The sequence below is a fragment of the Coffea arabica genome, chromosome 4e (genome assembly GCF_036785885.1).
Source record: "Coffea arabica cultivar ET-39 chromosome 4e, Coffea Arabica ET-39 HiFi, whole genome shotgun sequence".
Lineage (NCBI taxonomy): Eukaryota > Viridiplantae > Streptophyta > Magnoliopsida > Gentianales > Rubiaceae > Coffea > Coffea arabica.
This window is the reverse complement of record NC_092317.1, coordinates 10,678,911-10,700,304: the sequence shown is the minus strand read 5'-3', so window position 1 is coordinate 10,700,304 and position 21,394 is coordinate 10,678,911. Positions and strand designations below refer to the sequence as shown.

The following is a 21,394-nucleotide window of genomic DNA, read 5'->3' as shown; positions in this document are numbered from 1 at the left end:
ATGCACGGCTGGTTTAATTAATGGCCTTAAGAAGTTAAAATTCTTTTGCCTCCTACATCATGCAAATTGGAGTTTTTCTAACTTGTATTGTGATTCCAACTTCATTTTTACTGGCCCTTTACTTGCAGTCATTGCTAGCTATAGAGCCCTTTAGCATATAGTATCCTAATATTCGGAAAAAAAAAAGGAAAAGAAAGTGAAATATGTACCTCAAAAAGAACCATGACTTCTAGTGAGATTCTTGCGAGTCACTTGCAAAAGACTAAATTATCATGCAAAAAGGCCATACTAAGCTGAATGTGAGGGATTGGAATCAATGACGAAATGTTGATGACGCATAATTACGTTTACTGCTTTTTCTTGGTACATTTGTAGCCTGAACAACTTAGGAAAATTGGCATAATCTGAACATATAAGTAGGAGAATTGAAACTAGTGGGTATCAAGTTCCCTTGTAGGAATGCTAATTAATCAAGTTAATTACGTACATAGAAACTTCCGGACTGAAGATTTATTTAATATGTGAATGCTTTTCAGCATCTTTCGACAATATTATTTAATATTTGTTTACACAAATATGTTTTCACAGTTGCACAAATTCAAGCTCAGTGGGTTATGCTAGTCCTTTGCACTCTAGTAATTAATTGTGGAGTCAAGTCTCAAAAGGTCAAAAGTGTTAGGAAACTATTGTCAAAGTTGATTTGCTTGAAAGCCTCCAATTGCTCAAGGGACCAAGGAATTACCATTAAGCAAGGAGATTTATCAATGGTTCTTTCAGGCTAGTATTAAGCAAGGAGATTTATCAATTGTTCTTATGTATCAAACATTATATCAACTTTGAGGCTAGTTTTTTTTTTTTAAAAAAATAAGTAAGAAAGACGCGTACTCCAAACCTTAGAAGTGAGGAATGAAAGAAATGAAAAAGTTTGAAAGAAATAGAAAAACTTGAAAGTCGAACCAGAGATCTCACGGTCACCTTATTAATATCCTCACAATCACTCTCATTACCTGTTGTGGACTAGACCCAATCTTTGAAGCTAGATCACCTTCCATTGAGCTTGGTCTTCAATTGAGCACATTTAGATAGGCCTTCAATTGTAAGGCATCATGGACTGAAGCCCAAGAGATAAACAATCATGAGTTCAAAACTTAAGTCATTTAGGAGAGTTAGTAAACATTAAACACCTTTGTGGTGTCATTTTGAAATAGTAGTATGCTCCAGCATATTGGGAGGTCCATTGGTAGAATTTTTTAACAGTATTTTTACCACTACTCATTATTTGATCAAGGTTTAACTAGTAGAATTTCTTGATATATGCATACATCTTTTGGTGAATGGAACAAAAACTTCTGATTGTCAAACAATTGAAATTGAAATTTCAACAGTCAATATTTGGTATACATTTGATACAAGTTAAAGTTCTCATTGTATTTTGAGAAGATGTAAGCCCCCCCAAAAACTAAAAAGGTACATCTATATTGCCCAGATGAGTTGCAGGAGAACTTGCTAGTCCTTGTCCTTTATTTGCACCAAGAAAAGAAAAAAGAAATGGTTGGACAAGAAGATGAACGAATTAATTGACTGATCTAATAGATTAACTAAGCTTATAGCCTACTAGTCTACATACACTAAAGGGTTATAATATTGTATAGCAATTAATTTTGCAAGTTGCAAGCTGCAGCTTAAAGATCACAAAATTTTACCTTTCTAGAAACTCAAAAGAAGGATAAAATTGAGATGTAAACGTCAAAAGATCACACCAATCTGGGATGGTCCATTATGTTTTTTTTTTTTTCACAGAAAGTGAGTAAATGTGAGAATTTTCATGTTTTGACTTTCCTGCTTAGATACTTTTCAAAGTCCCACTGGGTTATTTTGGCAGGATAGGTGGACCAACAACGTGCAGTCTATCCTATGCAAGATTCTGATTCTCCGGGGTGGGAAATGGATGTGTAGAAGAAAAGTTAGAAAACCCCAAGATGCTAAAACAGGTTTTGGGTTGAGTTTCCTTTCCAGGAATATGATTTAGGAGGCTAGGCTTCAATGATCATAATAAAGTAGACCTTTTCATGCACAAGAGCTTAATTTATTTTGTGCTTTTGGAGAAATTTAGGATCTGAAAGGAAATGTTGGACAGTGGGCTTCTTAAGTGTGCATCCATCCAGTCAGCCAATCACTGCACCCTTTGGAACCAACTGGGCTTCCTAAGTTTCTCTTGAAAATCAGCCCCTTAGTCTAATAGGTCTATCCCACCACCATTAAGTTGCACAAGGGACAGGATCTATATATATATATATATATATATATATATATAAGTAGCATATGGGAAAAGCCTGTTTGCATTTGCAGTAGGCAATATGTATTGAGCTCTCAATTCACTGTTCACCAGTTCGACATATTCAACTCTAGTTCAATGATTTTAAAAGTTTTTAATTATTTTGATATTAAATTTCTTGGATAAAATTAATATATATAACAAAGAAAAGAAATATTTGGTAAAAAACTGGTTCAAAGGCCAGTTTTTAACTAGTTTTGACCAGTTTGACTAAATTTTGATTGGTTTATTTAATTCTTAGATATAATTTCAGAAACATCCCTTGAAGTTTCTAACAATTGCAGCCATCTCCCTTAAGGTTTGAAAAATTACACTTACTTCCCTTGATGCTATGAAAAGACTTTTTGTTTACATATCAGAGGGTTAATATTAGACATTCATTGGATTTTTTTTTTTTTTTTTTTTGCTTACAATATCAATTGTTACCAAGCTATACTTTTTAGGGAAGGTTTTCATAATTTTTTAAATCTCAGGGGAGGTGACTGCAATTGTCAGAAATCTCAAACGAGGTTTTTGAAATTATTCCTAATTTTTAGGTTGAATATAGAATTGAATCGAATCAAATCGAAGCTACAATCGGTTTGCAATTCAATCGATCGAGACGATTGATCTGATCCGATCCGATTTTCAAAACACCGACAACAGGGAGGGAGTGTGTTGTTCTTATTCCTAATCTATCTGAGGTTGTAAAATTGCTTTTGACTATAGACTTTATGAGATTAACTCATTGTAGGAGTTTAACAATGCAATTGGCCTTAAAAGCTCCTTTATCACACACAAGAGAGAGAGGGGCCGAAGATGAGTAGCAAGTATAGAACTTCCACATTCGTGCGATTTGTGTAGTGTTAAAGTAAGACTTCAGGATTGGTGGGGAATCCAAGGTAAGAGTTTTAGGATACTGAGAAGAAAACCATAAACTTGCGGTTTCTTTCTGTTTGGATTGTAAGTTATTTGGGATTATTTGAGATATTTTTACTGTAGCACTTTTTGTGATGTGATGTATGTGAAATAAAAAGATATTGGGAAGATAAAAAGGTGTATTGGAAATTGTAAAAATGATGTAAGCAAATAAAATTGGGGAAATATGAAGCAATCCAAACAAACCAGACTCATCATCCTCCTTGAGATATGTTGATGCCCTATTTCCCTAATCCTCCTTGATCCAAACCATCCATGTAGGGTGTCAACGAGAGTTTGAGCTCGGATCCAGATCGAATTTAATAATTTTTTTTGGATATAGGTTGAGAAATAATTCCGATACTTGAATCCAAACCCAAACTCGTTTACTCTAACAACAAAAAAATGGGACGGATATGGAATATAGGATTTCGGTCCGAATTCGAATAATATATTAATAATTATAAAATATAAATATTTCTTAATACATTCTTTTATAAAATTAACAATTTAGTAATGACTTTGTAAATTAATTTGTGATTAGTTTTGGATTGACTATTGAATTATTTGTGACTTAGTTTCGTAATTTGATTTGTTTAAGTTTGGAGATTGAATTTGTGATTAGTTTTGAATTTAATTTTGAAATGTTTAACTTTGAATCTTTTCTTTTCGGTAGGTCCGAATGTGACCCGGGATCCATCGAATTTAGTTCCAGAACTCTAAGGTCAAGATCCGTTGAATATATGGGTCATACCCGGAATTATTACATAAAAATGGATTCGAGTCCAAAATTTTCGGACTCAAACCCAACCCGTTCACAGGCCTACATCCATGAACTCAGTAGCTACACATATTTCACGAGTTGCATCAGTTGTGTCCATCATTTTCTACAAATCTCTCCACAAAACTTATTGCTGACATTTTACTCATGTCATGTCAATTGCTTACATGCCACCACTACTGGTTTCTGGCAAATTGCGATTAGGCACTACTGAAGAACACTTTTCTGATGACATTTTTCTTGCATTAAGAAATTACCAAAAGAAATTAAAATCCTTTGTGTAAGAAAACTCCACAAATGAATTTTTATGAAACTCCAAGTATTATTCCACAAACACATTTCTTAACCTCGATTCTATATATGAAACTACGTTAATATATAAATTTTGGGTTAAAAACAAAAAAATCCCCTGTGGTAAACCTAATACACAGAAAAGACCCATATAGTTTCAAAACATACAAAACGACACCTCATGTTTTGAACTAAATTATAAACTAATAGAATTCGTTAAATTTAACGAAAATAACGGTTTTGGCCGTTAAACTTACCGAATTCCGTTAAATTTATCGTTAAATTTACCGAATTCCGTTAAATTTTCCGTTAAGTTTACCGGATTCCGTTAAGTTTAATGAATTTTGTTAGTTTACAATTTAGTTCAAAACATGAGGTGTCGTTTTGTATGTTTTTGAAACCACCAGGGGGGGTTTTCCTGTGTATTAGGTATACCATAATCATACAAAATTTTTACTCCAACGCTTTCAATTGTCAATTATTCCATAAGCACATTTCTTTCTTTTTTGGAGTATATATGGTTGAATTGCAGTCTACATCCTACAATTATGCTTGTTGTTCTAAAGTCTAAATAAAGCAATTCAAAATGATTGAAAATGCCTTTTACTTCATGTGGAGTAAAAGGAAAAAAAAAGTGAGAAGAGGACGATACATGCTAAAATCATTTGGTACTTCCAAAAAATACAAAAGACTTAATTCCAAATGATAATGTTTAAACAAATTAATACCTCTTCGTTTTTTCCAACACTGAATGGGGCCATGTTCAAGTATCCATTGAAGTCAATTACCAGATTAATCAAAAGAAAGAAAAGGTATATATTTACCTAAAAAAGACAATCTTTAGTTATATTCAAAACTTTCCTCCTAAATTCCTCGAATCCACATTGTTCGTTCATTTATTTATGCATAAATAATCAAAACTTAATAAACTCCGAAAGCCAGAACTTTTTTGAGGATGCAAAACATAATCAAACTTATAATTTTCCATACTAAACACACTGAGTAAAGACACTTCTTTTCATAGAATTAATTTATCCAAAAGTCATAAAACTATAACGCAAAACGACTTACTTTTGGAGACAAACTTAATGATATCTATAACTCTTTCTAGATGACATGAAGTCACATTCAATTCGCTATTTAACTTTATTGCACGAGTAGTAAAAAATGAGCTAATTTCAAAAGTCAATTAGGGGCGTCAATCGGATTTGACGAGCCCAAACATGGGTTAAAAAATAATTAGGGCTCGAGTCTAGGTTAGAAGGCATAAGTTCGGCTCATTATCGCTAATATGAGATTAAGGCTCATATTAGGTTCGGTTCAAACTCATAATTAGCTACATAATTATATATAATATATTAATATTTATAAATTATTATAAATTGGTAAATAAGTTATTAATAGTTGAATGTTATAACATGTAAAATTATATAATATATATCATTTAATATGCAATTATATACACATTATACACATAATTATACATATGAATGAGTCGAACTTTAATTGAACTTGAACCTAGTGAGACCTAAACTCGGCTCACTTTAATTCGGACATATTATTTAGGCCTAATCTCTGCCCGACCCTTTTAAACATAAGACTTATTGGGCTTTTTAACGGCCAAAGGGCCGGGCTTAGGCTAGCCCAGCCCATTGACAGCCCTTAAGTCAATCCATGAAGATTAGGAGATCAAATTGAATATATAGGAACTAAAGAACCAAAATGCTAACAAAACCATACTGCCAAGATGCACCATAAGCCTATACATGGATATATAGATAGATGAGACTAAAGACTACAAGTTCTATGACAGAGTATTTGAAGGATGGTATTAACAATGGAGAATGTTCAACTTTAACAGAGGAGTAGATGAACAATCAGGACAGCCGTAAAGCCAGGTCTCCTCCGGTGTCTCTGATGAATTTCTCCAGTTTACCCAACATGACTGCGACAAGAAACACAAAAAAAATGCAACTAATAGAGGAACACTGATAAAAAGAACATCCAAGTGGACACATAAATTGTCTCTACTGGAACATAACAGAGTTTTCTTCAAATTATGTTACCGTACACATCCAGTTTTGGGAACTGAATCAAGATGGAGCAAATACACCATCATTATAAGCTTGAAATAGGAGATGCTAATGCAGATTTCAAGAAGGCACTACTTGATAGAATTGACTTAAACAATCATTTGACGACAAATAAGTGTGATGGAAAACTTGTACGTTTAATGATTACTCACCATAAAAGGTAGAAGCAGACAAGTTTTTCTGCCAAAGAACCAAACAAGAACAAAGTTGAGATAGGGAAAACAGATGAAAGAGGGAAGTTGCAGTAAATATTCATGTTAATGAAAGAAAAATTGGCATTATGTGAACATTTATTTTTAATAAGCCCAGTAAGCAGTGTCAATTACAGGTTTTTCAATTGGCCACCAGAACTTGGTTAATTTGTGTCAGCCACTTGAGAAGAATACATCAAGAAAATTAATGGAGGTTTAATCATTGCATACTTTTTTTTGAAACTTTGTTAGTGGGCACAAACGGAAACTTCACATTTTTTGAAACTTTTGTTGCAAGATGACTAAAATGTAAATGTTTGCAGGCGATGCCAGTAGTACTGCATGATGCCCTTCGAAAACTAAAAGCCACAAGCAAAGCAGAGGGAAATAAGCAGTAAAATTGCAAACATTACCACAAGGTGGGAGAAGGGATCATCTTCCAAGGCGACATTCAAAGGTTCTGTTGCAAGTGAGTGATCAACGAGTTAGAACAAGATATCTGAGAGGCAGATTGAATGCTACATCGATGCGTCTAATTATTGATTTACCTTCTTGTGGCTCAGTACAGCTATCATTAAGGAAGGCTGTGAAACTCGAAGGTAGGTTTCCATCAATGCTTCTATTGTTAGCAGGAGATAGTGTTTCCCTAGAGACAGCATTTCCCACATCATGACTAACAGACATTTGCACTAGAGGAGTAACATCACTAGCTGGACAGATAGGATTCAATTCTTCAGCCGCACTGGAAGCACAAGTACTAAGCATCAGCACTAATTTTATCTTCCTCCATTTGGTATTTCTAATATTAATTTGATTTTTGATCCCTTTTACTTCATTGCTTAATTTTCCCTTATTCAATGGGGGTTCATAAACGGAGTCTGTCTGGATCAGAAATATCTGACTTACCTTTGATGCACTCCATCCATTTGAATGCACTCATTTTCTGGTTGTCCTAGTAGAAAATTGCCAGTCGATGCCCCAGTTGCCTCCACTTCTTTCAAGCTCTCCTGCAAGATCATGTATGCATCTAAGTTGCATGACGAAGAAAATAAACCAAATTAGTTAGTAAAAAAGGGACAGTACCGCAGAGTTTTACCTTCAAGGAGTCTATGAAAGATTGTGACTCCAATGAGTTCACAAAACGCATAGCAAACTTTTGTATCTGCAATTCACTGTCGCAGTCGTTAGGGATAGAAGGACAAACTCTCAGCACACAAGTTTTATGAAATAGAAACTTCAGAGTCAGCTTTCAACTGGATGTTTAAAGCCCAAAAATTAAGTATAAATAGTAAGGAACATAAAGTTGATATTACATGCAATTTTCGATGAACAGAAGCAGAGAAATGTAATTCTACCTCATGCAAGCATTTCTACTTAGTAAAACATAAATCTAAATAACAAAGATTAAACATGTCTGAGATTGTCATATGACTTTCAACTCCTCATCAAGCTTCTAAAACCTTCTCAAAACTCTTCTTCTTGAAAGATACAGGTTAATGAGAAATTCTTTGAATATCGTACAGGAGCTGGGCATCAAATTTCTCATGGAAAGAAGATACTTCTTGCAAAGACTAGGATATAAATGGAAGTATAATGAGATTTAGGCCAGAAACAAAGCAGTTCTCTATGTCCGAGAGGAAATCCTAGGATGACGTGACTTGTTAAAGGCAAAATGTAGATTTGTTAAGCAACAAGAAAGGCTCATTGATTCTTATGGAAACTGAGCAGGATCCGAACCACTCATTATTCAAGATCTCCACACAGTGTTATCAAGTAAATAAACATGGTTCTGAGAAAGGAAGAGATAAGAAAAAAGGGATTAAGCTAAGAAGAAGCATGCTGAAGGGCTAGAGTAGCTGGAAATCAAGTTGAGTATAGAATTGTTTAATCATGCAGCTTTGTGGCAACAAAAGTTTGTAACTATGAGGTGTGCTAATCCTATTTAATCAAGCAGCAGAATGCACCAAAATATGACAGACTATTCTCTTTTGGATTTCTTTTTGCTTCATTTATTCCCAATTCAAGAGATGTTTGATGCTAACTTTGATAAGTAGATGCTACAGATTGCAATGAAAGCAAAATCATAGTTCATATTACGCTGATACAGAAACACCTGCAAAACCAATTTTATTTAATGTCTAGTAATGCAAACCTGTAAGAAAAAATGAAAAGGACTGGAAATTTTATATAATTCTTTTCCATTGTTCAGTCTCGGAATAAGTGTTCTGAAGATGCTGTGAACATCATCTCATAAAGCATGAAAACAAAACAATCCTTCGTTGTAATTACAATGAGAGTGAGAAAGCCTTGCCTGGCCCACTGAGTCTTTGTAGCTTGCAAGTACCACTCTGCTACTGGATGCGCATGACATCTGGGGCCAAGAAAAGTGCAGCTTGGAAATGATGTGTTCCTCCTGCAACATATGAAAAGGTCCTTTTGAGGACTATTTACAGGTCTCACAAAGTAAGAAAGAAAAAAGAGGGGGGGGGGGGGGGTTGGTGTTGTCATGTATCCATCCTGAACTAACACTTTACATCAGGTGCTCATTAAATCAGAACTATTCTTACCATTATATTTACTATAGTAAGATCCATCTAAAAGTGTCTACATAGGTGACTGAAAGACTCCTTGGAAAAACATCAGCAAAATCTATAAACATTATCAAAAAGTTGATAAGATGGAGACCCTTTAAGGATCAGCTCAACGAGACGAACATTAAATCTCAAATGCTATAGAACAAAAGCAGGAAATGATCTTCAGAATGCAGAATCGAGTTAACAGTCTATATGTGAAATCATTAACCATCGCACATTTACAAATTCAGTAATTTTCGGAGAGTAATACCTCTGCAAGGCATTGAGCCACTTCATTAGCTCCTCAAAATAGTAAAGCCCTGCTGTTAGTGAAAATTGAAGCGATTGCAGGAAGAAATTCATAATGCACTAAAAATGAAAGCCAAAAAAGCATTTGTACCAAGCAATATCAAACCAAGGAAAATCCATTTATTTTTCAGAATGATCAAAATTGGCAGCAATGCAGAGGCTTCAGAGTTGGACCATGGAAAAGGTAAAAAGATGAAAACTGAAGCACTCGTCCTTCAAAATGATCTCTTCACATTATCAATTCAAAGCCCAAAGTTTCATGTTATATAGCATAATAAACAACACTGCATTCCATATATCGCTAGCCTTTGTGGAGAAGTAAGAATGCTATACGTCTGGGGCAACATTCGGTAGAGATGCATCAAATTAAGGACCCTTTTCCCCAAATTTCCCATCGATTCCATCACAGACATAAAATCAAGGGTTCAATTCTTGAGAAAATAAAAGTATACACAGCATCCCTGTAAATTCCGTTGAAGCACCCTATCTATAGACATATACATAAATTAAACAACCCATGGACATCATAAAAAAGAGTACCTGTGATCCAGCAAAAAAATAACATAAAAAACCCAGAAAATTGAACTAATTATCATCAATTTAATCAACAAAACAAGCCACAGATAAAAAAAGGAATTAAAAAGAGCTCCAATACAAGGAGGTCCCATTACATTTACACAGCCTTTCCGCTTCTAATTTTCCAGCTGAAAAAACAAAAGGGGCCCACCCAAATAGACTAATCGAGAACAAAGGTTGACCCAAGTGGAAATGGCCCATCTTTTCCCACTTCCTCGATTTTATGCTACTAGAAATTATTACCTACTATATAGTAAAGGAACCAAAAAGGGTGGGAGAAGAGAAGAAAAGGAAAAAAGGGTGGGTGGCAATGCTAACTTGGATTCTTCCAGCAAGGGAGATGAGGGGGACGAGCGGAGAATGACAAGTGTATCTGAAAAGGAACAGAGAAGCCGTTGAAGAAGACGAAGAAGAGAGCCAAGCGCCTCCTTTACTCCTACCCCTCTTCTTCGTATGCGGAATCAGGCGCTCGTCAACCTGGTTGTTGTTGTTGTTCTTCTCCTTCTGCAGCAAGGATCGAGAATTCTGGTAGCTTGAGGTAGTCGTGTAGTTGAAAAACACAGAGTAGTCTATCTGAAACTGCTGCTTCAGAGCCAGCGTCTGTTGCTGCTGTTCTGGTTGAATTTCTCCAGGGTCCATGATTTTTTTTCTTTTTTCTTTTCGTTTTGCTATGGAATTTGTAAATCTTCTTCCTTGTTGTCTTCTTCCAATTTTGGTGTATTTCTTTTCTTCAAGCCTGAGTGCGAAACAGTGTGTGAGTGTGCGTAATCGCCATTGATGAACCAGTAAGGATTCCGAGTCTTGGAGGAAACTGGCAATGGAATAGTGCCGAAACTGAGTAGTCTGGCAACTGGCGGTGGCAGGGGCCCACTATCTGTGTAGGAAAACCGGTTACGGTAAATGGAGGGAATTATTATTTGCCATTTTCTGGAAGGATAATTTGCATTTTAATCCTCGAGATTTGGCTTAATGTCAATTTCCTCCCCAGGTCTTGTCAAAAAACAAAAAACTGAAAATGTAAATTGAATCCAGTTATTTAGTACTATTACTGTATTAATACTAAGACAAACATAAGGTTGGTGATCATTTCACCATCACGTGTATTAGTGCAGGCAAATGTGTTTTGAAATGACAAATGCAAGTAGGCAACCTCCTTTTTGGAGTGAACTTAATTTTTTTGACTAGTAGAGTGTAAAATTATCGTTTTGAAGAAATTAGTTGTAGTGTAAAATAAGTGTTACAGCAAATCTTTTCTGCCCAAGAAATTGTAAATTAAAGTTAAGGGTAGATTAGAATTCTGGATAATTTCAGAAACCTCCCTGAGGTTTCTTATAATATCACTCAATTTCTTTGAGATTTTTAAAATCTTACTTACCTCCTTTGGATTGACATTTCTTATAACATTTTAACCCCTTTGGAGGAAATATAAGAAAGATAAAACTTTTGTTCTAATGCTACCCTTGTATTATCCTGCTTATGAAATTTATAATAACAATAAAAAATAAAATAAGATTAAATTTTTATAAGGTATAAAATTCTTGAAGTAAATTATTTATTTTAATTGTATTGGAACAAAAGTAAAATTTACACCTTAAAAAATTCACACACATGAAGAGATTATTTTAGTTTTCAATAGAACTTAAACTACACCATGAATTAAAACAAATTTCCCCAAAAAAATATCTTGGCTTCCTTAATTGTAACTGTGCACGAAATTTTTTAAGGCGTTAATTACTTCTAAAATCCTCCTAAATGGTTTATATTGATTAGATTTAATTTATTCATGTCCTTTGTTATTCCACCATGACTCCAATGCAAAAAAATATGGACCATTATTAGCTAGCAATTTGTTTTTTTAATTTACATTTTTTGCTTTTAAAATTTTATTTTGTTTTGACTTTTTGGTTAAATAGTTATTAAGAGCAAGGGTAATGTTGTTGTTAATTTGTGACCTTTGATAGGAATATTTAGTCTTGTCAAGTTGACAAGGGAGGTAAGTGAGATTTTAAAACTTTAAGAGAGTCAAGTAATATTATGACAAATCTCAAGGGAGGTTTCTAAAATTATCCCTTAGAATTTATACTGATTAGGAAGGAAACAAAAATGCAGAAATAGAGTCGAAAGAGAATCATATAGGCTAAAGTAACACAATTAAAAGCATCTTGTGACTTTTAGCTCGTCTTGCTTAATTATTTGCTTTTAGTTCGATTTGCTTAATTATTTGGCTATGCAAGCAAATTTGGATCGAGGTTTATTTGCAAAATATTATTTGATTGCATCATATACATGTTCTTCAATTAATCTTTTTATTTTTTTAATCATCTTTTTATTTTACATACGTCACATCATAAAGAGTGATACAGTAATTATTCCAAATTCCAAATGATATTTCACATAATCTCCCGTCCAAACACACTCATATGTTTCTCTAGTGTAAGTAAATTTGCTGCCTTCTAATTAGCATTGCGCGACTTGCTAGTAACTTGGAATATTGAGTTGCAACCGCAATTATCTACTTCAGTTTTCAGATTACATAGCGATGCACCTCTCTAGCTTCTATGCTTCTCTCAAAATGCTGCTCCTCCCTATCTTCTAGAGCCACTCTCAATCTAAAACAAGGAAAACAACAGTACAAATAACTGGGGATCTACAATTTCCAGCTACAATTTACTTTTGCAACTCCCATTTGACTGGCACCAACACTTATAAGACACCATGTCCCAATTTAGATAACAGAGAAGATTAATTCCTATCCCCCTAATTTCTTTGTTACATCTTCCACCAAATTCTTCCAATCCTCAAGAACTTGTTCTTAAGTTCTGTAGACATCTTTAAAATGTGGTTCGTTGGGCATTCCAACAGGGCCGTACTGAATCCTCCTCCTATTACAAGAAGAAGCCACCTTATAAATCGCCTTGGACTAGCATGATGGGCCATGGAAAGAAAAAAAAAAGCATTATGTATTGATTACGACAAGATGAACAACAATGGATTTGTACAAAGAAAGTGAAAATAACCTGTCTTTGAGGACATAGCTGTTCAACACCTTCCTGGACTTATCCAGTCATTAGTAACTTGAAGCTCCGTCGACGTTTAGTTATCCTGGGAAGATGGAGATTAGATGTAATAGCTATTGATCCTTGTAACTATGCATACTGAAATTCTGCCTGGTATTAAGAGTCAAGGGATTGATCAGTGTCTTTTTCAGCGCAACAACTTGCTGGCTCTTACCATATCCCAATTAGCTGGCAGCTTAGACTTGATCATCAGAGAAAATAAAACCTGTTGAAAGAAGAGCAACCGAAGATCAGATTCATTTCAATTTTTGAAAATCAGGATGTTATAGTGGCTGATAGTGATTTTCTTGTATGCCCTATTACCTAAAATGTTTGTCAGCTATGCAGATCCAGTTGCTTGGCTACTAATTTATGGAAGAGGGTTCAACCAAGATGCCGTGATGCACTGAATCATGCACCTGTTTCACACTTCACTAATTTCACACTATCAATCCAGCAATCCCAGGAATTTTCCCTTTAAGGTCTTCTGCATCAAACCTCAATTTTTGGACATCATCCCATCTTCCATCACTAGCATAGATGTTAGAGAGCATAACCTTGTAACTGTTTTTTGTTTGCTTACTTTTAAAGAGATTCTCAGCAACCACCTCCGCCAATTCATAATTCTCATGAACATTACAGCATGACAGAAGTGCACCCCAAATGCTGGAGTCAGCCGGCTGTTGTAGTGATTGGACAAGTTCAAAAGCCTCTGTTAGTTCTCCAGCCATTCCAATAAGCTTGACCATGTGAACATAATGCTCATTCTTAGGCAAAATGCCAAATTCATCTTTCATTCTTCTGAAATATTCTCTACCAGCATCAACGAGGCCAGAATGACAGCATGCACCAAGTAGAGCAGCAAATGTAGATTCATCTGGCCTGATGCCTTCTGAAAGTACCTCCTCAAAAATTTGAAAGGCCTCAGCTGCAAATCCATACAAGCCAAGACAGGCGATTATTGAGTTGTATGAAACTATATTCTTTTTAGGCATAGACTTGAAAAGCTTCATCCCCAACCCCAAATATCCACACTTTGCATACATGTCAATTAGAGCAGATGACACCGTGACCTCTGAATGACATCCATGTCGAATAGCATAACCATGTAACTCACACCCAGGCCCTACAATTGCAATCTGAGCAGCAGCTGCCAATGCACTAGAAATCAATACATGATCAGGCTTTCTGCCTTCCATGTTCATTTTCCTGAAAAAATCCAAGGCCAAATTATGCTGTTCTGCCTGAGAAAAACCCGTTATCAGGGCAGACCATGTAACTAAGTCAGGTTGTAACAAACTATTAAAAAGTTTATACGCCGAGTCCATACACTTCAACCTAGAATACATATTCACAAGTACACTATTCACATGACCAATCCAACCAAAATTACATTTGACACAAAAACCATGAACTGATTCTCCAATTCTTAGCAGAGTAGGATCTGTTAAACCGATGCTCAACCCAACGACCGTATAGCTATCGGGGCATTTCCCCAATTCTCTCATCTTCCTGAACAATTCCATCCCTTTCTCCCAACTCCCACAACATCCATATCCCGAGATCATCGAGTTCCACAACACTAAATCTGGCTCAAGAATCCCATAGAACACTCTACTTGCTTTATCAAGATGACCTAATTTCGAATAAGCACTGACAAGTGCACTACAACAAACTGAGTCCAATCCAAAGCCTAAAACAACACCTAGACCATGCACAATCTCCAATCCATTTATATCAGCTTTTTCAGAACACGCCCGCAGAATACACGCAAAGGTGAAATTATCAGGGCTAGTTTCCAAACTAAGCATACGCTTGAACAACGCAAATGCGTCTGAAAACAAGTGGGTTTTAGCATAAGCTCGAATAATGGAGTTCCACAGGAAAATGCTTCTTTGGGGAGTTTCATCAAACAGTTGTTGGGCTGAACTCAGGTCGTTATTTATGGCATATAATCTCACAAGCCTTGTTGCATAAAATGGGTCTTTTGAGATGTGGGTCTTGATTATAAAAGCATGCAAAATTTGGGTTCTTAAAAGGGTTTGACGGGGTCTTGAGAGCTCGGAAAGAAGAGCGCGAAATGGGATCAGCATTTAGGCCATTTATATTAAGGTTGTTAGCTCTATTGAGGTATCTTTTATGTTTCTGATGTTGTATTTCATGGAACGTCCACAAAATAGTAAAAGGACGGGAGCTTAAAAAATTAGCACTCGGCAATAGGAATCTTTCGTATTGAGCCTCCAAATTCCAAATCTTGAATTGATTTCTCACAGCACAGAGTTGTAATTTTTGTTTTACTAATTCTTCAGATTAGACTTAGAGTTTACTAATTAGCTGACCATTATTTTTTGCTACTTATTGGTAATTATACCTCTTTTCTATTTTTCTTTTCCCGTTTCATCACTCGCCAGATTAGCAGCTAAATTGTAAACGGTCATTCGAGATTACATCATCTTGTATGTGTTGAGTTTTTGAAGTGCTTTGACGTGTTTCGAGATTTGATAGTTAAAAAAAACAAACAAGTGAACGAGGTGGATTAAGTTAATGTCATGATTTAACTCTTATCTAGCACACCGTTTTAACTATTTTTTTTTTTTTTTTTTTAACTCTGCCACTATGGAGCCCCATTGCCCCATAGTCCATGGCTACAATGGATTTCATATATGTAGGGTTTTGGACTCCTCATTTTGGTAGATTTTTTAAATTGTAGAAACGAATAACTTTTTTTTTGGATAAATAAAAGTTTGGGTGAATTCGACTCCAATCACTATCACGGATCAGAACATACCTTTGAATTATAAGTCACTTGCAAAGGTTCTTGCACATTGCACACCAAAACAGTTTTTACATTGAAAGTGAATTTGAATGTATGATCTTTTATAAGAATGTAATCCGTCCTTACTAATTGAGTCAACAATGTGCAACACCAAAACAGTTTTTACATTGAAAATGAATTTGAATGTATGATCTTTTATAAGAATGTAATCTGTGCTTACTAATTGAGTCAACTTGTGTTCACATAGAAACAAATACATGATGCATGCCTCTTTACTTTGATATGTAAGTACATAATAATAATAATAATAATAATAACGTAAAATCAGAAATGTTGTAGGTCTTCATTTTTCACAAATAAAATTCTCTTCCCTTACTTTTTCTTTCTCCCAAAAAAAAAATAACATAAATAAAATAAAGAAAAAGTGATAGAGCAGGCGTGCTACTGGCCAATGATCTACAGATTGCAAGAAAACCCCATTGCAAAGAGGAATTGAATCTTTGGTTCATCATTACTCCATTGAATTTCGTGGTATGAGTCAGAATAAATATATCAATGCATTATTTCGTCTCTCCATTGCATTTCGTCGTCTAAGTTAGAATAAATACGTCAATGCATTTCTTCTCCCCAATCAGAATAAGCACGTTTGCCAACAGTCTCTTCGAAGCTCCAAGTATGTGTTACCATGCGAATCAATTCTATGAATTTTTCTAAAATACTCTTTCCCTGAATACGGTTCAAAAAATTTCCCATTTACAAAATGGACATGGTATATCTAGCTGAAGTGGAAAACAGTATGTACTCATTATGAGATATCGGGGCTCATCTTTTTCTGGTCATTCCAGAAAGGCACTAAAAGATTATTTATGACATGGTTTCCTAAAGAGCAAAAAAAGAGGTTAACAATAGGCACATGACACATCCACCAGTAGTTTCGTCGACGACAGCACAGCAACTTTCGATCTCTCTGTTTTGACTGGTAAAAGTTGGAGTTTCAGTCTTTTATTGGATTCAAGAATCACTGGAACATAGCTTGTAATTTCAGATATCCGAAAACAAACATGAGAAAAGATCACCATGAAAACATCTTCATATCAAAACACTTTACGTTCTCAATTTTCTAACTAAACGCGGTCTCAATACACATCTACAAGGAGAATTGCAGCCACCATTGACATGGTTTTTGCTCTCATAAGAGAGAGAAAGTCGTATGTCCAGTAAAAATTATTCACATGCTCCTCCAGTAAGCCAGTGATGAACTATGGAGGCCATAGAAAACGATAGTTTAGTTTCCAAAGTCTAGAATATCCTTCAGGCAGTCAGAAAAACCTAGCAGCGCAAGAATTGCTCATTTCCATATTCCTGAAAACTTGGACCAGAAATACAGCACAAAGATGCAAACGACTGCAAAAAGGATCACATGCTTAACATGATCTGAGCCATCTCGGACAATTCTCTGGTTCAATCTCCTCGAGTTATTCTTCAAGGCTGCCTGAGCTCTGACTAGTGGCAGTTTCTGCATTTACAGACAAGAAAACAAGTGTCCGATATAAGCAATTATGTCATGCCTTTAAGACATTAAAGGAAAAAGTAAAAGCTTAGACTGAGAGATGAGCCGACATTAGTAAAGATGAACACATCAAACATAGGTGTTAGTAAAGGGATAATGTTAATTACAAGGTCATTAATTATTAGTAAAAAGAAATTTATAATGAGTGACAGCATAAAACCATTGCAATGGAGGAGCCAGTCTAAAAGGCTTCTGGAAAACCTGGAGGTCCAACACTAGTATGTATGCACCAATTTTGGTCCATAAGGCAAATGGCTACAATATTTTTTGAAGGGGTTTTAAAGAATTATGGGGAGTAAAGATCAGGAATCTGAGTTAATACTATTTGTAGGTTCTATATTGCTCAAATATACAACTTTTCTCAAGTCATCCTCCAAGACCAATAAATCTAAAACAGTACCGTTAGCAGAAGCATACAAATAAGCGTCCAATTATCTCAAATAATAATTATGGTTTCAACTTTAATATGCATTGTGGTAGACTCCACTTCTGACCAGTATACAATTATGATGGTCTCCTCAAACATCAAAAAGTTTATCCCACAATAGTGTGAATTTCTTCAAGAAGATGCAAAGGGCTTGGACTGATACTCTTGAAAGTAGATGCAACAATATGACTGTCAAATGCTCAATGTGGAAAAATCATTTCTCTAATTAAGAAAGAACAAGAAACAGTTGACCTTATGATGATTCCAAAAGCCTAAACTGAGACAAAGCTTTTGTCATGCACAATTGTTTTAAAATGTGTCAAGCACTTGACAGACCAATATCTCTTGTTTTTCTTAAAATTGAGTTCCACGAGTTGATGTAGTTTCTCCATAGCCTCTAGTTCTGTACGCTACGTTAGACAAGTGCTTTTAGAAGATGAACACCATTCCATACGATAGCAAATTGTCAACAAGTAATCACAGAAAGAAAGATTTGACAAATAACAAAGCACCTTCATCAATCTAATTTTTCTATTCTTTGTTTCTGAAATAAAGAGAGAGATACAGCATGCATCATGCATCACAGATATAGAAGGAAATCTTTTAACAAATAAGTAGCTCCAAAATCCAAGCAATTACAAAATAAGTGAACGTTAAGCTCATTTTGCTCAACAACTCCACATGAGATGCATCATTTATCTAAACCCCTAGTTTGCATAGAAATATGACTTATTTTTTCGCAACTTTCCACCAAATAAAAAGGTAAACTCACTTTACTATAGAATCACTGGATTAACTCATAGCACAGAATGGTGGTATCTATACATCAAGTACAGCAGTACGAATTAAACAGACTACAAGTACTCAAAGTCACACCTAAAACTGAGTAGGTAATTACATCATGTGCTATGAAAGTTTAAACTCGAGAAACTCTACTCCCAAAGCTTCCAAGGGGGAAAAAACCTGCAGCCTATGTACATATCGCTTTTCACAAGTTCATTATACTTTAACCAGATCACATCTCAAGCGTGCCAAATGTGACTAATTGCTCAACCTATACCCAAATGAATGCAAATTCGTGATTCATCATTAGCAAATCTAGCTAAATTTCACTGCAAATTTCTTGCTATAAAAAATTTCTATGACTATGGCCATTGTGACTAAGTATGAAGACCATGCAGTACATGATAATCAAAGCAAGAACCAATGATCTTTTGAAAGACCACATCATACAGAACCATACCATAAAAAATAATGGCTAAAACATTCTCCATTTTCACTAAAACTACAACTGATACGCTGACAAGAGCTTTGGACAGAATCTATCCACTTCCAGAACGACATGCAGTGTAAAAGTGAAATTTCCAAGTAATAACATGTAGAAAAATATGCAGACAAACATAAATACAAGAAAACAGAGTAAAAAAGCTACAACATAATTTAGCAAATTCACAATGATGTAATATTTAAGAGTTAAAACTCCAACTATCAATCTGTAGAAAACAATGGAGACAAACACGAATAAGACTAAAAGTGCAACAACATAATCACTCAAAACTTACACATAATCCTGTACTATAGCTACTAGCACTTAGAGACTGAAACAGCAATACTCCATGCCACATTCAGTCACTAATCCCTGATTAAATTCATATTAACATCCAATACTGTTGATTCTACAAAATCCAGAGCCAAACAACAGGAAGTAAATTTTTAATACAGTCAATGTAAAGTGGATAGCATACCAGCACTTTGACCAAGTTACGATGATATTTTGCCTCAGCCTCGATCTCATATGACACCTGCAACATTATGTATCAATCAGAGGGGAAAATAGCAAACTATAAAGATAGCTACTACTTAACACTTCTGAATCCTACATGGCAAATTCATCATTCCCCAAACTTTTAGCAAATATGAAGGATTAATAAGTTAAAAGATTGCATTCCATGTCAAATTTGCATACGTAATAATATTTCAGATATTTAATCACTAGATGAAAAAGAATCTGAACCTATTATTAACAAAATCCGCACCCAGTGCGTGTTTGTGCGAGAGAGAGAGGGAGAGTACAGTATACAAGTACATATTGTGCATGGATATACTATATGCATGCGAAATTCTGCAAAGAGAAACTGATTCTGTTTTTTCTCAATTAAATAGGTCTTAAAAATTAAAAGGACAAAAAAGACCGAAATATTACATTTCTCAGTTTTCGAACTTGACCGCGAAGATCAGTGACTCCATAATCCAAGGCTCCTTGCTCTAAATCATTAATTTCCAGCTGTATTTCACCAGAATTATTTCCCTGTCGCCTGGTGATTAGCCCCTCTCTGTTTCACGATATTCGTTTCACAAAAAAATACGTTAAAGAAAAAAACTACTAAAAAAAAACCAAAGAAGCAGCAGTGTTGAAATTTCCTCAGCAAAAAATAAGATGAAAAACAAAAATCTCTTAGCTTCGCTTGATGCTAGGTTCTAGCCAAATAATTAACTAATTTTTCCTTTTCCTTTCCATTTCTTTTTTTCCCACCTCTTAAGGCGAATAATTTTGGAATTTTGGCGTACGAAAAGAGAATAATGGAAGGACATCGTTAGTAAAATGCGAAAACCTGGCTCTGTACGGAGCGGCGCGGTAGAAGTCGCCGCCATGGCCTTCGTCGGAGTTGGAGGACGCCATTGCAGCAAAGATTGGAGGAAAAACTCGTAGGAAATTAGCAGAGAGAAGAAAACGTGAAGGTGAAGAAAAAGTTCTGAGCGTCTGGCAGAAGTAGATGGAAAGGACGGAGCAGTGACGGTTAGAGGGCTATTCATGTAGGTGGAGAAGTATTCCTACATCCGGTGTCTTTTAAATCAATAGACTAAATCTCGTGTAGTTCGCCACGTCATTGAATGTAGTACATGTTATCATTATTAGAGCAATCTGGTTCATGAATGCCTTATGCACCCGATATGCTTAAGTATTAGTACAGTAACCCAGCAGGTACTGGGAAGTTTCCTTGCTTTTGATTTTCTGAGTTTTTTTTTTTTTTTTTACTCCCGTGATTGTTTTGGAGCTGTAACCCAAAAAAAAAAAAAAAGTTTAAGGAATAAGTAAATAAATTGATTAAATTTGTAAATTAATTACGTACAAATGGTGACTTGTCCTCGTAATATTTTTCAAGAAATAAAAAAGACACATTAGTTCAAAAAAGAGTTTTTATTTTGATAATGCTTTAACATATATATAATTATATAATTATATGTATATGTTATATATATATTTCTGTATATGTATGCATATATATATATGTATATGTATATGTACATATACACACACATATATATACCTATATATGTACATATATACACACACACATATATATACACACACATACACACACAATATATATATACACACACATACACACATTCATAGTGCTTACAAAATTCTAGTTTTGTAGTAAGATTTCTACTTATCATTTCAGAAAAAGTAGTGCTACTAGAGGCTTGCATATTTTGTGCTTGGGCCCTTTATAA

At 35.0% G+C, this 21,394-nt stretch overlaps 3 protein-coding genes across 7 annotated transcripts; all 3 read right to left on the bottom strand.

Annotated features, from left to right (window-relative positions):
* Window positions 1–5,985: 5,985 nt before the first annotated feature.
* On the bottom strand, window positions 5,986–10,931 carry LOC113741956 (protein POOR HOMOLOGOUS SYNAPSIS 1). Of its 2 annotated transcripts, XM_027269629.2 has the most exons (8): window positions 10,365–10,931; window positions 8,900–9,001; window positions 7,685–7,750; window positions 7,495–7,595; window positions 7,137–7,330; window positions 7,002–7,048; window positions 6,550–6,577; window positions 5,986–6,249 (listed from the first exon to the last, which is right to left on the bottom strand). In XM_027269629.2, exons 1-8 carry the CDS (start codon window positions 10,683–10,685, stop codon window positions 6,182–6,184), a joined length of 927 nt encoding a protein of 308 aa, XP_027125430.1. In that variant the 5' UTR covers window positions 10,686–10,931; the 3' UTR covers window positions 5,986–6,181. The 2 variants fall into 2 exon arrangements, with proteins under 2 accessions (XP_027125430.1, XP_071903707.1); XM_072047606.1 differs by lacking the exon at window positions 6,550–6,577.
* A 1,585-nt stretch (window positions 10,932–12,516) lies between these two features.
* LOC113741940 (putative pentatricopeptide repeat-containing protein At1g64310) lies at window positions 12,517–15,500 on the bottom strand. Of its 4 annotated transcripts, none has more exons than XM_027269614.2 (4): window positions 13,427–15,500; window positions 13,278–13,328; window positions 13,064–13,148; window positions 12,517–12,966 (listed from the first exon to the last, which is right to left on the bottom strand). In XM_027269614.2, exon 1 carries the CDS (start codon window positions 15,193–15,195, stop codon window positions 13,543–13,545), a length of 1,653 nt encoding a protein of 550 aa, XP_027125415.1. In that variant the 5' UTR covers window positions 15,196–15,500; the 3' UTR covers window positions 12,517–12,966; window positions 13,064–13,148; window positions 13,278–13,328; window positions 13,427–13,542. The 4 variants fall into 4 exon arrangements, with proteins under 4 accessions (XP_027125415.1, XP_027125417.1, XP_027125414.1 ...); XM_027269616.2 differs by having other exon boundaries at window positions 12,517–12,928; XM_027269613.2 differs by having other exon boundaries at window positions 13,064–13,328.
* A 1,440-nt stretch (window positions 15,501–16,940) lies between these two features.
* Window positions 16,941–20,707, bottom strand: LOC113741285 (bet1-like protein At4g14600). Its single transcript, XM_027268780.2, has 4 exons — window positions 20,488–20,707; window positions 20,079–20,208; window positions 19,621–19,677; window positions 16,941–17,394 (listed from the first exon to the last, which is right to left on the bottom strand). The coding sequence occupies exons 1-4, from the start codon at window positions 20,553–20,555 to the stop codon at window positions 17,227–17,229; spliced, it is 423 nt and encodes a 140-aa protein (XP_027124581.1). The 5' UTR covers window positions 20,556–20,707; the 3' UTR covers window positions 16,941–17,226.
* Between the last annotated feature and the right edge of the window lie 687 nt (window positions 20,708–21,394).

Excerpts from the sequence above, each read along its gene's own strand:
- LOC113741940 (XM_027269613.2), bottom strand. The coding sequence starts at position 15,195 with ATGCTGATCCCATTTCGCGCTCTTCTTTCCGAGCTCTCAAGACCCCGT.
- LOC113741956 (XM_072047606.1), bottom strand. The coding sequence starts at position 10,685 with ATGGACCCTGGAGAAATTCAACCAGAACAGCAGCAACAGACGCTGGCT. Across the intron at positions 9,002-10,364 it reads CCCTTGCTGGAAGAATCCAA|GAGGAACACATCATTTCCAA; the intron begins GTTAGCATTGCC and ends CATATGTTGCAG. Across the intron at positions 7,331-7,494 it reads ATGGATGGAGTGCATCAAAG|TGCGGCTGAAGAATTGAATC; the intron begins GTAAGTCAGATA and ends TTGTGCTTCCAG.
- LOC113741285 (XM_027268780.2), bottom strand. The coding sequence starts at position 20,555 with ATGGCGTCCTCCAACTCCGACGAAGGCCATGGCGGCGACTTCTACCGC. Across the intron at positions 19,678-20,078 it reads AAGTTCGAAAACTGAGAAAT|GTGTCATATGAGATCGAGGC; the intron begins GTAATATTTCGG and ends ATAATGTTGCAG. Across the intron at positions 17,395-19,620 it reads GTAACTTGGTCAAAGTGCTG|AAACTGCCACTAGTCAGAGC; the intron begins GTATGCTATCCA and ends CTGTAAATGCAG.